This window comes from Anabrus simplex, chromosome 2, assembly GCF_040414725.1.
Source record: "Anabrus simplex isolate iqAnaSimp1 chromosome 2, ASM4041472v1, whole genome shotgun sequence".
Lineage (NCBI taxonomy): Eukaryota > Metazoa > Arthropoda > Insecta > Orthoptera > Tettigoniidae > Anabrus > Anabrus simplex.
The window spans coordinates 543,211-558,724 of NC_090266.1; the positions used below are offsets into that span (position 1 = coordinate 543,211).

At 40.5% G+C, this 15,514-nt stretch overlaps 1 protein-coding gene across 1 annotated transcript in view; it reads right to left on the reverse strand.

The window, feature by feature from the left end:
* LOC136863905 (acidic amino acid decarboxylase GADL1) overlaps nt 1-15,514 on the reverse strand; it is a 629,881-nt gene that overhangs the window by 465,059 nt on the left and 149,308 nt on the right. The window contains exon 3 of the mRNA XM_068226511.1: nt 456-562. Within this exon, the coding sequence (XP_068082612.1) occupies nt 456-562 (107 nt within the window). The remainder of the gene's footprint in view (nt 1-455; nt 563-15,514) is intronic.

Here is a 15,514-nt window from a genome sequence, read left to right on the forward strand (position 1 = left end):
TTGAAACGTGAACCGCACCAAAATGGCTCATTATACCATGAATTTGAAATTAATTTGCAGGAGTTATTACTGGAACCTCCATGGTCACTCAGCTTTCACGCGCTTCTCCCCTCCCTTGTGAGATCGAAGAGTATTAAAGATGTTCCCTTTACTCTCTTTTGACGAGTTTTAATGAGGAATTTGTCGCTATCCTCTTGAGATGTTTCATGGCAACTGACGACATTTCGTCCATATTATATGCCAAGTTCATCAATTCTACTTAAAAATTATATCTCATTTTGTTTACTTCACAATACGAAGGGAATTACTAGATGTTTAACAAAGCGATATGAATTCTGGCATTTCACTGGGTTGAAATTAATATTTTTGTTACTTAACAATTACGAAATTCACATAATGTATTTGAACACAATGTACGTCTTCTCACCGAAAAATAATACTCAGTAAATGAATACCTGGGGAAAATATTCCGTCTCCATCAGAGAAACCAATTAATTTAAGAATGTGTTTCAGGACAGCATGCTCGGTTAACGTGAACACAGGAGCAACTTCAAACGTGTACCTGAAAAGATAATTAATTGATTACAATTTTGTAGTAATACAAGAAAAATTGCAGCTTGTTATATTCAAAAAGGGTTTTTATTAACATTGGACCTGTTTTGTAAAAATAGTAATTAAATGGAGAAAATAAGGTCACCAGTTACTAAACCCCGTACTCAATAAGTCACATTTTCTTGTGACTGCTTAACCGTACACAGTTACTCCCAAACTCACTTCGTCTCAAACTTGGACTAATCTGGGATGATTCATCATTCTCTCAGGAAATTCATCTTAAGCCCACAAAATAAAACAATCCTTCTTAGTATCAGTACACGTACAGTTCCATAAAATTAGTGTTTCTCCCTTGAAAAAGTAATCATCATTTTTATTGCGTCAGAACGGCATGTTTAAGGTCATCAGTAGATACTTTTCACGTGTTCATCCGCCACCGCCACCGCCGGCCACCGGCAGAGGCCTCCACCAATTGACCTCTGGCAAGGTGCTCTTGTTTGTAAGCAAAGCCACGTGCTCTTGTTTGTAAACAAAGCTACCTACTTTATTGAAAGCTGCGAAGCTGACATCCACGTGCTTTTTGACAGCTTTCAGTGGTCAGCTTTAATCAACAAAGCACCATGCTGCCATCTTTACGGCACTGAACCTTACATGCACGCAGTAGCGGGCAATTTGAAAAATTCCACGTGCTTTTTTCACAGCTGTCAGCTGCCATCCTTAAACAATAGACGATCGCAAGCAGTGCTGCCATCCTTACGCCCTGAACCTCACTGCTACCACCTTAGGCACATAGTAGCGGGCAATTTAAAAATTCCACGTGCTTTTTAACAGCTGTCAGGTACGAACTTTAAACAACAGACGATCGCTAACCTCAGTGCTGCCATCTTTACTGCATTAAACCTCATGGCTACCACTTTAGGCACGTGGTCGCGCGCAATTTGAAATTCCACTTGCTTTTTTGACAGCTGTCAACTGCCATCTTTAAACAAGACAGCATCGTGCTGCTCTCTTTACGGCAAAAACCTCATCCTTATGCACGTGGTAGCGCGCAATTAGAAAAATTCCACGTGCTTTTCTGACAGCTGACAGCGGCCAACTTTAAACAAGGCAACATCGTGCTGCTATCTTTACGGCACAAAACTTTATACCTCAGCCACGTGCTCTTCAATGCTACGTGCTTTTTCGACAGCTGTCAAGCTGCTATCTTTAAACAAGACAGCATCGTGCTGCCATCTTTACGCCACTAAACCTCATCCTTATGCACGTGGTAGCGGGCAATTTGAAAATATCCACGTGGTTTTTAAGAGCTGTCAGCCGCCATCTTTAACTACTTGCACATGGCTTGCTACTATATTGATGGAAGTAACTTTATAGCGCGGAATTTAACAGGAGAAGCAAGCAAGCTACTACTTGTCGACACACCGCCATCTCATAGCAAGGTGTCCTTCTCAACATACTATTTTCTTAGCTCTTAAACCAAGATGCTGTTTTCAACACTCTAAGACTTTGTTGACATACTTACGAAGCTCCTGTTGCCTACATCAAGTGTCCAGAACATGTGCAAGAGATACAATTGTAGACAGATTCGAACAGAAAAGAATATATTGCTTACTGCAACAAGAATAGAATCGAAAAACAGGCGTTCAGAACACTGTTCAGAACACTGTTCAGAACATGTTTACTGCTTAGCATGAGAAACATCTTTCAGAGAACTTAGTATTTAAACCAAGCTGTTGTTTTCAACAATCTAAGACTTTGTTCGCATACTTACGAAGCTGCTGTTGTGAACACTGTTTATGGTTATTATGCTATCTTTAAATAAGACAGCATCGTGCTGCCATCTTTAAGGCACTAAACCTCATCCTTATGCACGTGGTAGCGGGCAATTTGAAAATATCCACGTGGTTTTTGACAGCTGTCAGCCGTCATTTAACCTAGCATGCAAATATCAGCAAGACTGCACAGGCCAGTTGGAAGTATTGTATGGTGATTATGGTTAAGAGTGCTAGCTTAACCCACACATTTAACGCCAAAGGACGTTAGACTCTCAAGTTTGAGGCTCATTCTAACTAGACATGATCCAGGGACTTAGGTGCCAAGATTGGTACAAGCTGACGGGGAGAGTGAGTCTGAACTACTGCTGGGCTAGATTCCAACTTTAAAACATATTTAGTAGGACGTAGACAGAGATTAGATCGGGTCTCGTTGGGGGCACATTTTAGCTGCTAAAGTCAAGTTGTAACAGGAAAAATACTTGTCAGGACATTTTTGTAGCGACATGAAATAGCGAGTTCATTGGTTCTTTTTAACTTTCAACCTAGCATGCACATATCAGCAATACTGCACAGGCCATTTGGAAGTATTTGCTGACACACGGAATACAAAGTTCATTGTTTCTACAAGTTCGCGACTTGGGTACATACATGCAGGAGCTTATCATCATACTGAATATCTAATGTGGGTGCAGGAATTTAGCGCTGGAGGATTTCGCGTATTGTCTACCTACACGTCATGCTCGATACCCTTGCAGGCCTAACATTGCGCTAACCACCCATTAATTTCCCAGGACTTGACATGGCACCAGGGAGATGGTGGAAAAAGCGATCTTGTGGATTGGGGTGTTGAGTAACCGCGCAAGGTATTTGCCAAAGAAAGACAAGGGCTACGAAAGGCGTGAAAAATCTTCTTAGACCGTTGGTGTCGGGGAAGAACAACCAAGGTCGGATAGGATGGGAAAAAATAGAAGCAATGTCAGGACTCATCTAAGGACTCTCGTAGACGTGAACCCCACGCTCCAAATTTCAAAGTCCCTGGGGGCTCCTTTTAGTCACCTGTTATGACAGGTAGGGGATACCGTCGGTGTTATTCTACAGCTCCTTTACACATACACACATACCATAATAATTTAGAAGATCCAACTCACTTTCGTACTAAATACTCAACATGATACATAAAAATAACCTGTTACCAGAATTTAATATCGCAGGAGTCGCGTATTATCAGAATGATCAAATAAACATTCCTAACCAAGCTGGAAATTACAAAATCTTGAATAAAGACGTGTTTATTATATACGTTGTTAGACAGCAAAGCGGTTAATGTGTTGCAACTAAAAGACTCGCAATTAATGCTGAGAAGCAGACAGGAAGTTTCACGTTTCAGATGCAGGTGTTTGTACATGCTATTGTCCAGCCTGAATGAAGAAAGAAATATGCGTACGTCTGTACTTTGGAGTGCTACTTAAAGTCGGGGTTATTAACAGCGTGAGTTATTACTCTCAGGAAACTTGGTAAGGTACGTTCTTCTTATTAGTACTTTTTAGCTAGGGGCTTTACGTCGCACCGACACAGATAGGTCTTATGGCGGCGATGGGATAGGAAAGGCCTAGGAGTTGGAAGGAAGCGGCCGTGGCCTTAATTAAGGTACAGCCCCAGCATTTGCCTGGCGTGAAAGTGGGAAACCACGGAAAACCATCTTCAGGGCTGCAGATAGTGGGATTCGAACCTACTATCTCCCGGATGCAAGCTCACAGCCACGCGCCTCTACACGCACGGCCAACTCGCCCGGTTTATTATTACTAAATCATGCTTGACGGTTTTTAACATTACGACTAACTCTTTACTCCTACATTTAATATCTATTGATAACTTGTTGTTCTCTTCAAACTTCGAGCTCGTTACTGTATTAAACCTTTACGAATCGAATTTTCGTTTCTTTTAGGTTTATCCTTGCGACACAACAGAAGGACATTCAATTGAAGATCTTGAGTTAGCTAAAGTTGATATATTTTTAACAACGGCGGCAAAACCCACATCGATCGTTATCTGCAAGAGTGCTTCTACTTTGTTAGGTATGGAACATTAATCTCTATTAGTAAATTGTATGTCTCTTCTAACTTTAAACTTACGATAATATCTGTCTTCTATGGGTTAAAACTAGTATTTTCTGAACTTTACAACTGTGTGTGTCTCCGTTACTCTTATATTTAAACTTTATTAGTAAATGGTTGGTCTCTTGTAACTTCAAACTCGCGACAATGTCTGATTTCTATAGATTAAAACTTGGTTTCTTCCGAACATTGCAGCTATACGTAACCCTTAACTCTTTCGTCTAATCTCTATTGATAAATTGTTTTTCTTTTCAAACTTCAAGCTGGTTACTGTGTATGACCTTTATTAATTGAATTTTCGTTTCTTCTATTTGTTGAACCTTGCGAATGGAGAGGACATTCAACTGAAGAGCGTGAGTTGGCTGAAGTTGACACATTTTTAACAACGACGGCAACATCCTCATCGATCGTTATCTGCAAGAGTGCTTCTACTTTGCTAGGTATGGAAAATTAATCTCTATTTGTAAATTGTTTGTCTCTTCTAACTTTAAACTGACGATAATATCTGTCCTCTATAGGTTAAAACGTCGTTTCTTCCGAACATTGCAACAATTTGTGTCTGCGTTACTCTTACATTTAATCTTTATTAGTAAATGGTTGTTCTCTTTTATAAGGTAGCCTGCGAATAATAAATTTCATGTACATGTTTTTCGAAGAGATTTAAAGAGCTGCAGCAGTTAACTGAAGCACTTATATCAGCATCGACTATGTTTAAGTGTGATCTATGCATTAGGGGCTTTGCAAGGCGTGACGCTCTTGTTAGACATAAAGATGCTAAACGCAGTGACACTATGTTCCCCTGCGGGCAGTGTCAGGCTACGTTTACAAGACGGGATAGCCTTGCACATCATAGTAAAATAAAACATCCTAGCATAACATCTGCTTTATGTGAAGTTTGTGGGGAATATTTTGCTAATTTAGAACAGTACCAGGCTCACTTAGTAACATCACCAGTCTCCGGAACCTAATTGCGACTATAACCCTCAGGCTTCGCGAAGAAAGCGTGTAAATACTGATGTACATGAAGAAAGTTGTAGTAAAAAAAACCTAGGAAATTGAAGTCAGTAAAGAACTTCAAAGTATACACTGCGAACACTAATGTACCATCTCTACATTTTCAAAGTCACTTAAGATGTAATGCGCTTGCAGAACTGCACCTGATACAAACATCGAAGTAATTGACAGTGCATATAGAAGTAGGGTTTTGAGTTGCAGAATTCGTACTAGTCAGAAGTTTCAAAACACTGAAAACTTTTAAATTCCCTTGAACCGGACGTGCAACAGCTTCTTAACAAAACATTGTCTGATCATAATTTATTTACAGTTAATTTTGAATTTTTGCGTTATCTATTAAGAGCACAGATGAAAGTGAAATAGCAGAAGTAGTATAATTGGACAGTTCTGCGGCCGCCTCCGCCTCAGGGCTCCCAGAGGCCCCTCCGCCTCCGCCTCACGGGGGCCCTCCCAGAGGCCTCCTCCGCCTCCGCCTACCGAGGGGCCTTCCCTGACGCCTCCTCCGCCTCCCGCGGGAAATTTGAATTGGTAAACAAAGCCACGTGCTCTTTGACAGCTGTCATCGACAACAACGCATAGCTAACCTCACTGCTGCCAGCTCGACGGGCCTAAACCTCAGTGGTACCAACTTAACATAACTAGCGCGAGGTAAACAAAGCCACGTGCTTTTTGAGAGCCACGTGCATTTTGACAGACAACAACGCATCGCTAACCTCAGTACTACCATCTTGACGGGCCTAAACCTCAGTAGTACCAACTTAACCTAACTAGCACGTGGTAAACAAATCCACGTGCTTTTTTGACAGCTGTCGTCCGCCATCTATAAACCACAGAGCACTGTGCTGCCCTCTTTATAGCAGTAGCTGCAAATTCGTCACCTGTCATCCACATTGCAGCCATCTTGAAGGGCCTAAACCTTAGTGCTACCAACTTAACCTCACTAGCGCGAGATAAACAAATCCACGTGCTTTTTTGACGGCTGTCATCCGCCATCTTTAATCTATAGAGCACAGTGCTGCCCTCTTTAGCTACTTACCTTTGAAATGTGGTGGCGGATAATTTGAAAAATGCTTTTTGACAGCAACCATCTTTGAGCACCGTGCTACACTCTATGTGGTGGCGGCAAATTCTACATGCTCTTGTTTGGAAAAAAACCCGCTAGCTTTTTTTGACAGCCATCATCCGCCATCTTTAACCAACAGAGCACTATGCTGCTATAATGCGGGCAATTTCGTGAGCTGTCATCCGCCATCTTTAATGAACAGAGCACCGTGCTGCACTCATGCGGGGCAATTTCGTTAGCTGTCATCCGCCATCTTTAATGAACAGAGCACCGTGCTGCCCTCATGCGGGGCAATTTCGTTAGCTGTCATCCGCCATATTTTAATGAACAGAGCACCGTGCTGCCCTCATGCGGGGTAATTTCGTCAGCTCTCATCCGCCATCTTTAATCAAAGAGAGCGCAGTGCCGCACTCTTTAGTTGAAATGTGGTGGCAGACAATTTGAAAAGCTGCCAAGAGAGCATCGTGTTAGCATCTTTATTCTTCGACATGTGGTGGTGGCAAATTCCACATCCGCCATCTGAGAGCACCGTGCTGCGCTCTTGATCGTAGTAGCGGACAATTTAAAAAAGAACATGCCAAGGAATACCTTTGTTCTAAAAGAAAACAAGACTACGGTTCTGAACGGCTTGCGTAAGATAGCGATTATGTTAACCTCCTTTTCCCTGCTCTGTTAAGGCATAGCTTTATCGAATACTTGAAGATTATATTACAAAAGAAGTGATTAAGAATATAATCGATACAACATATGATCAGAACATTGAATGATATGTTTAGAGTGCACCTTCATTCTAAGAGAATCGAACCCGAGACTGCCGGGTGAGAGGCAGGCACACTAAACCAAACCGTAGGAGCCGGCAATTCTCTTTCTATATAATAATTTGGTGTGGCTATTTCTGGCCAAGTGCAGTCTAAAAATAAATCCTAGTCTTGTTACACCAGGAAGGTTAACTGGCTAAATCCTGGTCTTTCAGCGTCAGGAAGGGCAATCGGCTGTAAAACAGATTCTTGTGATTTAAACTCTTGCGTCAGGAGGGGGCACTCGGCTGTAAAACATATTTTAAACCCAAGAGAATCGAACCCGAGACTGCCGGGTGAGAGGCAAGCACACTAAACCAAACTGTAGGAGCTGGCAATTCTCTTTCTATATGATAATTTCGTGTAGCTATTTCTAGCCAAGTGCAGTCTAAAAATAAATCCTAGTCTTGTCACATCAGGAAGGGTAACTGGCTAAATCCAGGTCTTTCAGCGTCAGGAAGGGCAACCGGCCGTACCGTGAAACAATAGTGTATTATGTAAGAGGCTAGATACTGCTTTTTAAAATCTCAGAAGAGCATCTAGCTGTAAAAACCCGATTCTCGTGTTAGAAAGGGCAACTAGTTGTAAAACAGAATCTTAATCCCAGTTCTTTGACGTCAGGAAGGGCAACCGGTCGAAAACAATAGTGTATGATGTTAGAGGCTAGATACTGCTATTTAAAATCCTACGAGGGCATCCAGTTGTAAAACAGATTCTTTGTATTTAAAATCTCGCGTCAGGAAGGGCAACCGGTCGTACCGTAAAACAGTAGTGTATGATGTAAGAGGCTAGATGCTGCTTTTTAAAATCCTAGAAGGACATCCTGTTGTAAAACGGATTCTTGTGATTTAATATCTCGCGTCAGGAAGGGCAACCGGTCGTAAAACAGATTCTTGCGATTTAAACTCTTGCGTCAGGAGGAGGCACTCGGCTGTAAAACATATTTTTAATCCCGGCCCTGCTACGTTAGGAACCACATCTAGCTGTAAAAACAGGAGCTTCAAACATTTACAGTGTTCAGCTTTAGGAACGGGTTATGGGTTACATTTTTTGTTCTACCGCATAGAACGCTATCTTTGAAGTTGTATCGGCGCAGTCAGTTAGAGCGAAGTGCGGAATGCATGCGTTGGCTGAAATTGCACACTCGGCTTCCGGCTGTACTAACCTTGAACGAGGACACTGCGTGCTGATAAGCCACTTGTAACTCACGGGACGTTTTCTTAGCCGTGTAGCATTTAGCTCGTGTAAGTTCCTAACATAAAATACTATGATTGTGCGGGAGGAGGTTAAAACCCAGTACTAGCACATAGCCTACCCCTATCGAATTAGCCTGCACGGCGCCGACATATAGGGTACTCCTGTTGAAGGAGCCTGTACAAGGTTTAACACCCCCATCAACAGCCCTTACTTAATGCTGGCTTTTTGTACGCCCTCGAAACTGCCTAAGAATGTGATATACTACCGTAGGGAGAGGGTAAAACCCGGTGCCGGCACATAGCCTGCTCCTACCGAAGAAGCCTGCACAAGGCTTAACGCCTCCATCCGACAGATGAATCACCCTCAACATCTTATACTCATAATCATTTTCGAAGGAGTCTGCACAAGGTTTAACGCCCCTATCAACAGCCCTTACTTAATGCTGGCTTTTTGCATGCCCTCGAAACTACCTAAGAATGTAATATACTACAGTAGGGAGAGGGTAAAACCCAGTGCCGGTACATAGCCTACTCCTACCGAAGAAGCCTACACACAGCTTAACGCCTCCATCCGACATGTGAATCACCATCAATATCTTATACTCACAATCATTTTCGAAGGAGTCTGCCCAAGGTTTAACGTCCCCATCAACAGCCCTCAGTTAATGCTGGCTTTTTTGCACGCCCTCGAAACTACCTAAGAATGTAATATACTACAGTAGGGAGAGGGTAAAACTCGGTGCCGGCACATAGCCTACTCCTACAGAAGAAGCCTGCACACAGCTTATCGCCTCCATCCGACAGATGAATCGCCATCAACTTCTTGTGCTCACAATCATTTTCGAAGGAGTCTGCACAAGGTTTAACGCCCCCGATCAACAGCCCTTACTTAATGCTGGCTTTTTGCACACCCCGCCTCTTAGATCATACACCATAGTATTACGAGCGGTTACCCTTCCTGACGTTAAAGGACTAGGATTTTAAATCGCAGTATACGCGATAAATAAGTTGTAGCGGGTTTTATAACTAGATATCCCGGTACCGGCACATAGCCTACTCCTACAGAAGAAGCCTGCACAAGGCTTATCGCCTCCATCCGACAAATGAATAACCCTCAACACTCTTGTACCCGCAATCATTCTCGCTACTTCGGGAGATAGCGGGTTCGAGCCCCTACTGTCGGTAGCCGTAAAAATGACAAATGCCAGGCGAGGGACCTGCGCGATCGTCATAACGTGTAATTACATGATCTAGCGAACTGTAGTTTTAGCTCTATACCTTTAAGTGCCTACAGGTAAGGAATACCGCGGATGTAGCTGAGTACCCTCCCGTTTAAGTCCAGAGGTCGAGGATCGCGCGCTAACTTTCCAAGGCTCGATCCGCTGCAGAACTCTTAAGTTCTGACACCTCGACATCAACAGCGGGTTCGATCCCGGCTTAACTACGTCAGCCTGCAGAACTCAGCGTATGGCACTCAGGAGAGCTCTTGTTGCATAAACATTTGGTTCCGAGTGTACTAGAAACGTCTGCAATTCCTGATATCCGCTTGGTAACAAGGAGCATTTTTACTCGCTGCGTGAAGCGCTCACAGTTCCTTGTATGTGTTTATTACGTGCACACCTCCCGTCTAAGTACTGTCCGCTGTGAATATTATTCTTCAGCCTTTAGCTTAAGGTAAGACTGAACTGTTAGTTACTGTTTGCAAAGCAACTTCTACTCTAGGTAATAAACATCTACATTCATATATGTTTGTTCTTTTCTTTTTTAGGTACCGTTCGAGTTACAGGCTTGAAAGTACGTATTTTATTCATCCGAGTAACAGTCTGCAACACGTGCATTTTTAAGGTATGTTTTCGAACTTTGAGTTGTAAAGATAGCTAGGCTAGCTGATGTACCCTACAATAAATTCATATATGTTTGTTCTTTTCCTTCTAGGTACAACTAGAATATTATCATTCGAGATTCAGGCTTGAAAGTACGCATTTTATTCATCCGAGTAACAGTCTGCAGCGCGAAGATTTTAAGGTATGTCTGACCTCTATACTTTGAAACTTGGTTTCTTCCGAACATCGTAACTTTAAGCAAATCATAAATAGTTGTTCTCTTCAATGCTCATGCTATAGACGAGGTTAATCTTATAATTTCAAACTCACAGCAATGTCCGACCTCTATACGTTGGAACTGGGTTTCTTCCGAACATCGTAACTTTAGTCTATTGATAAATAGTCGTTCTCTTCAATCCTCATGTTGTAGACGAGGTTAATTTTATAATTTCAAACACACATAGCTATGTCTGACCTCAACAGGCTGAAACTTGGTTTCTTCTAAAACATCGTAACTTTAGTCTATTGATAAATAGTTATTTTCTTTAACCTGCATGTCATAGAAGAGGTTAATCTTATAATTTCAAACTCACAGCAATGTCCGACCTCTATACGTTGAAACTTGGTTTCTTCCGAACATCATAACTTTAGTCTATTGATAAATAGTCGTTCTCTTCAATCCTCATGTTGTAGACGAGGTTAATTTTATAATTTCAAACACACCTAGCTATGTCTGACCTCAACAGGCTGAAACATGGTTTCTTCTAAAACATCGTAACTTTAGTCTATTGATAAATAGTTATTTTCTTTAATCTGAATGTCATAGAAGAGGTTAATCTTATAATTTCAAACTCACAGCAATATCCGACCTCTATACGTTGAAACTTGGTTTCTTCCGAACATCGTAACTTTAAGCTAATCATAAATAGTTGTTCTCTTCAACCCTCATGCTATAGACGAGGTTAATCTTATAATTTCAAACTCACAGCAATGTCCGACCTCTATACGTTGAAGCTTGGTTTCTTCCGAACATCGTAACTTTAGTCTATTGATAAATAGTTATTTTCTTTAATCTGCATGTCATAGAAGAGGTTAATCGTACAATTTCAAACTCACAGCAATGTCTGACCTGTACAGGTTCAAAATTGGTTTCTTCCGAACATAGCAACTTTAGTCTATTGATAAATAGTTGTTCTCTTCAATGTTTTATGTTGTAGAAGAGGTTAGTCTTATAATTTCAAACTCACAGCAATGTCTGACCTGTACAGGTTCAAACTTGGTTTCTTCGGAACATAGCAACTTTGGTCTATTGATAAATAGTTGTTCTCTTCAATCTTTCATGCTGTAGAAGAGGTTAATCTTATAATTTCAAACTTTCAGCAACTTCTATAGGTTGAAACTTGGTTTCTTCCGAACATAGCAACTTTAGACTATTGATAAATAGTTATTTTCTTTAATCTGCATGCCATTGAAGAGGTTAATCTTATAATATCAAACTTACAGCAATGTCTAACCTCTATAGGTTGAAACTTAGTTTCTTCCGAACGTCATAACATTAGTCTAATGATAAATAGTTGTTCTCTTCAATCCTCATGCTATAGAAGATGTTAATCTTAAAATTTCAAACTTACAGCAATGTCTGACCTGTACAGGTTCAAACTTGGTTTCTTCCGAACATCGTAACTTTAGTCTATTGATAAATAGTTATTTCCTTTAATCTGCATACTATAGAAGAGGATAATCTTATAATTTCAAACTCACAGCAATGTCTGACCTGTACAGGTTCAAACTTGGTTCCTTCTGAACATCGTAACTTTAGTGTATTGGTAAATAGTTATTCTCTTCAATCCTCGTGCCATAGAAGAGGTTAATCTTATAATTTCAAACTTACAGCAATGTCGAACCTCTATAGGTTGAAACGTGGTTTCTTCCGAACATCGTAACTCTAGTCTATTGATAAATAGTTATTTTCTTTAATCTGCACACCATAGAAGAGGTTAATCTTATAATTTCAAACTTACAGCAATGTCTAACCTCTATACGTTGAAACGTGGTTTCTTCCGAACGTCGTAACATTAGTCTAACGATAAATAGTTGTTCTCCTCAATCTTTCACGCTATAAAAGAGGTTTATCTTATAATTTCAAACTCACAGCTATGTCCGACCTCTATAGGTTGAAACTTGGTTTCTTCCGAACATCGTAACTTTAAGCAAATTATAAATAGTTGTTCTCTTCAATGCTCATGCTATAGACGAGGTTAATCTTATAATTTCAAACTCACAGCAATGTCCGACCTCTATACGTTGAAACTGGGTTTCTTCCGAACATCGTAACTTTAGTCTATTGATAAATAGTCGTTCTTTTCAATCCTCATGTTGTAGACGAGGTTAATTTTATAATTTCAAACACACATAGCTATGTCTGACCTCAACAGGCTGAAACTTGGTTTCTTCTAAAACAGCGTAATTTTAGTCTATTGATAAATAGTTATTTTCTTTAATCTGCATGTCATAGAAGAGGTTAATCTTATAATTTCAAACTCACAGCAATGTCCGACCTCTATACGTTGAAACTTGGTTTCTGCCGAACATCGTAACTTTAAACTAATCATAAATAGTTGTTCACATCAATCCTCATGCTATAGATGAGGTTAATTTTATAATTTCAAACACACATATCTATGTCTGACCTCAACAGGCTGAAAATTGGTTTCTTCTAAAACGGCGTAATTTTACTCTATTGATAAATAGTTATTTTCTTCAATCCTCGTGCCATAGAAGAGGTTAATCTTATAATTTCAAACTTACAGCAATGTCTAATCTCTATAGGTTGATACTTGGTTTCTTCCGAATGTCGTAACATTAGTCTAATGATAAATAGTTGTTCTCTTCAATCTTTCATGCTGTGGAAGAGGTTAATCTTCTGTAGAATTGGCATATTCTTTTATTTTAGATTAGGTATTACCTCCCCCTCCTACTCCTTCCTCTCGAAGAAGAACAAGAGCAAGAAAGAAGATGTTGATTAAATTCGTAAGTATGTTATCGTCTAGCACAGTAAGTATGTTGAGAAGAGATTTTTTTTCCTAAACAGTGCTTGATTCTAGTCTTGCAATGTAGTGTACTACAACATCGCACCACAGTATGTGTATATATATTTTTTTTTTGAACGGTAGTATGTATTCAAGTCTAAACTTGCACACTCTCGCTTTGCAATGCATGTTCGATAAAGATGTACCTTGGCAGAGTAAGTAAAGGTAAAGGAAGTTATACACATCAATTAATGTTCTGATCACATGTTCAAGTTAACAATATCGAGTGCGGTGTTCGATTCTAGTCTTGTTATGTCTCAATCTGATTTTCTTAGAACAAAGGTATCCCCTAACATGTCCTAAATACATGTATCGAGTACAGTGTTCGAATCTAGTCTTGATCACTTATCTAGTGTTTTGAACACATCAATTAATGTTCTGATCACATGTTAAGGTTAACGACATCGAGTGCAGTGTTCGATTCTAGTCTTGATCACTTATCTAGTGTTTTGAGCACATCAATTAATGTTCTGATTACATGTTAAGGTTAACAACATCGAGGGCAATGTTCGATTCTAGTCTTGCTATGTTTTAATCTCATTTCATGTTCTAATCACATGTTGAAGTTATCAACATCGAGTGCAGTGTCTGATTCTAGTCTTGTTATGTTTTACAATCTTGTTTTTTGCAATGCATGTTCGATAGAGGTGTACCTTGAAAGAGTAGGAAGAGTTCGATTCTAGTCTTGCTATGTTTGAACCTGATTTAATGTTCTAATCACATGTTGAAGTTAACATCAAGTGCAGTGTTCGATTCTAGTCTTGTTATGTTTTACAATCTTGCTTTTGCAATGCACGTTCGATAGAGATGTACCTTCACTGAGCAGGAAGAGCAGCTCAGTAAGTATGTTGAGAAGAGAATTTTTTGTTTTTTTAAACAGTGCTTGATTCTAGTCTCGCAATGCTGTGTTCTGCAACATCGAACTATAGTACGCGATTCTAGTTGTAATAGGTTTTAAACAGCAGTATGTGTTCAAGTCTAAAAATGCATCACTCCAGTTACGCGATATGTATAAAGGTATTCTCAAACATGTCGTATCGTGTTCTATTCTAGTCTTGATCACTTATCTAGTGTTTTGAACACATCAATTCATGTTCTGATCACATCTTAAGGTTAACAATATCGAGTGCAGTGTTCGATTCTAGTATTGCTATGTTTCAATGTTCTAATCACATGTTGAATCTAAGCAAACTATAGCTATCTTACGCAAGCTATTCATAACTGTAGTCTTGTTTTCGCTTAGAAAAATCGATGTTCTGATCATATGTTGTATCGAGTACAGTGTTCGATTATATTCTTAATCGCTTCTTTTTAAATTATCCGTTACTACGATCAAGAGCGCAGCACGGTCCTCTCAGATGGCGGATGTGGAATTTACCGCCACCACATGTCGAAGAATAAAGATGATAACAAGATGCTCCCTTGGCAGCTTTTCAAATTGCCCGCATGATGGCAGCACGATGCTCTGTATATTAAAGATGGCGCTCGCAAGAGGGCAGCACCGTGCTCTGTAGATTCAAGATGGCGGATGACAGCTAACGAAATTGCCCCGCATGAGGGCAGCACGGTGCTCTGTTCATTAAAAATGGCGGATGACAGCTAACGAAATTGCCCCGCATGAGGGCAGCACGGTGCTCTGTTCATTGAAGATGGCGGATGACAGCTAACGAAATTGCCCCGCATGAGGGCAGCACGGTGCTCTGTTCATTAAAGTTGGCGGATGACAGCTAACGAAATTGCCCGCATGATAGCAGCATAGTGCTCTGTTGGTTAAAGATGGCGGGTGAAAGCTGTCAAAAGACCATGTAGCTTTGTTTCCAAACAAGAGCACGTGGAATTTGCCGCCACCACATAGAGGGTAGCACGGTGCTCAAAGATGGTTGCTGTCAAAAAGCATTTTTCAAATTATTCACCACCACATTTCAAAGGTATCTAGCTAAAGATGGCAGCACGGTGCTCTCTTGATTAAAGATGGCGGATGATAGCTAACAGAAATTTTCAAATTGCCCGCTACTACATGCTTAAGGTAGTAGCCATAAAGAGGGCAGCACGGTGTTCTGTGGATTAAAGATGGCGGATGACAGCTGACGA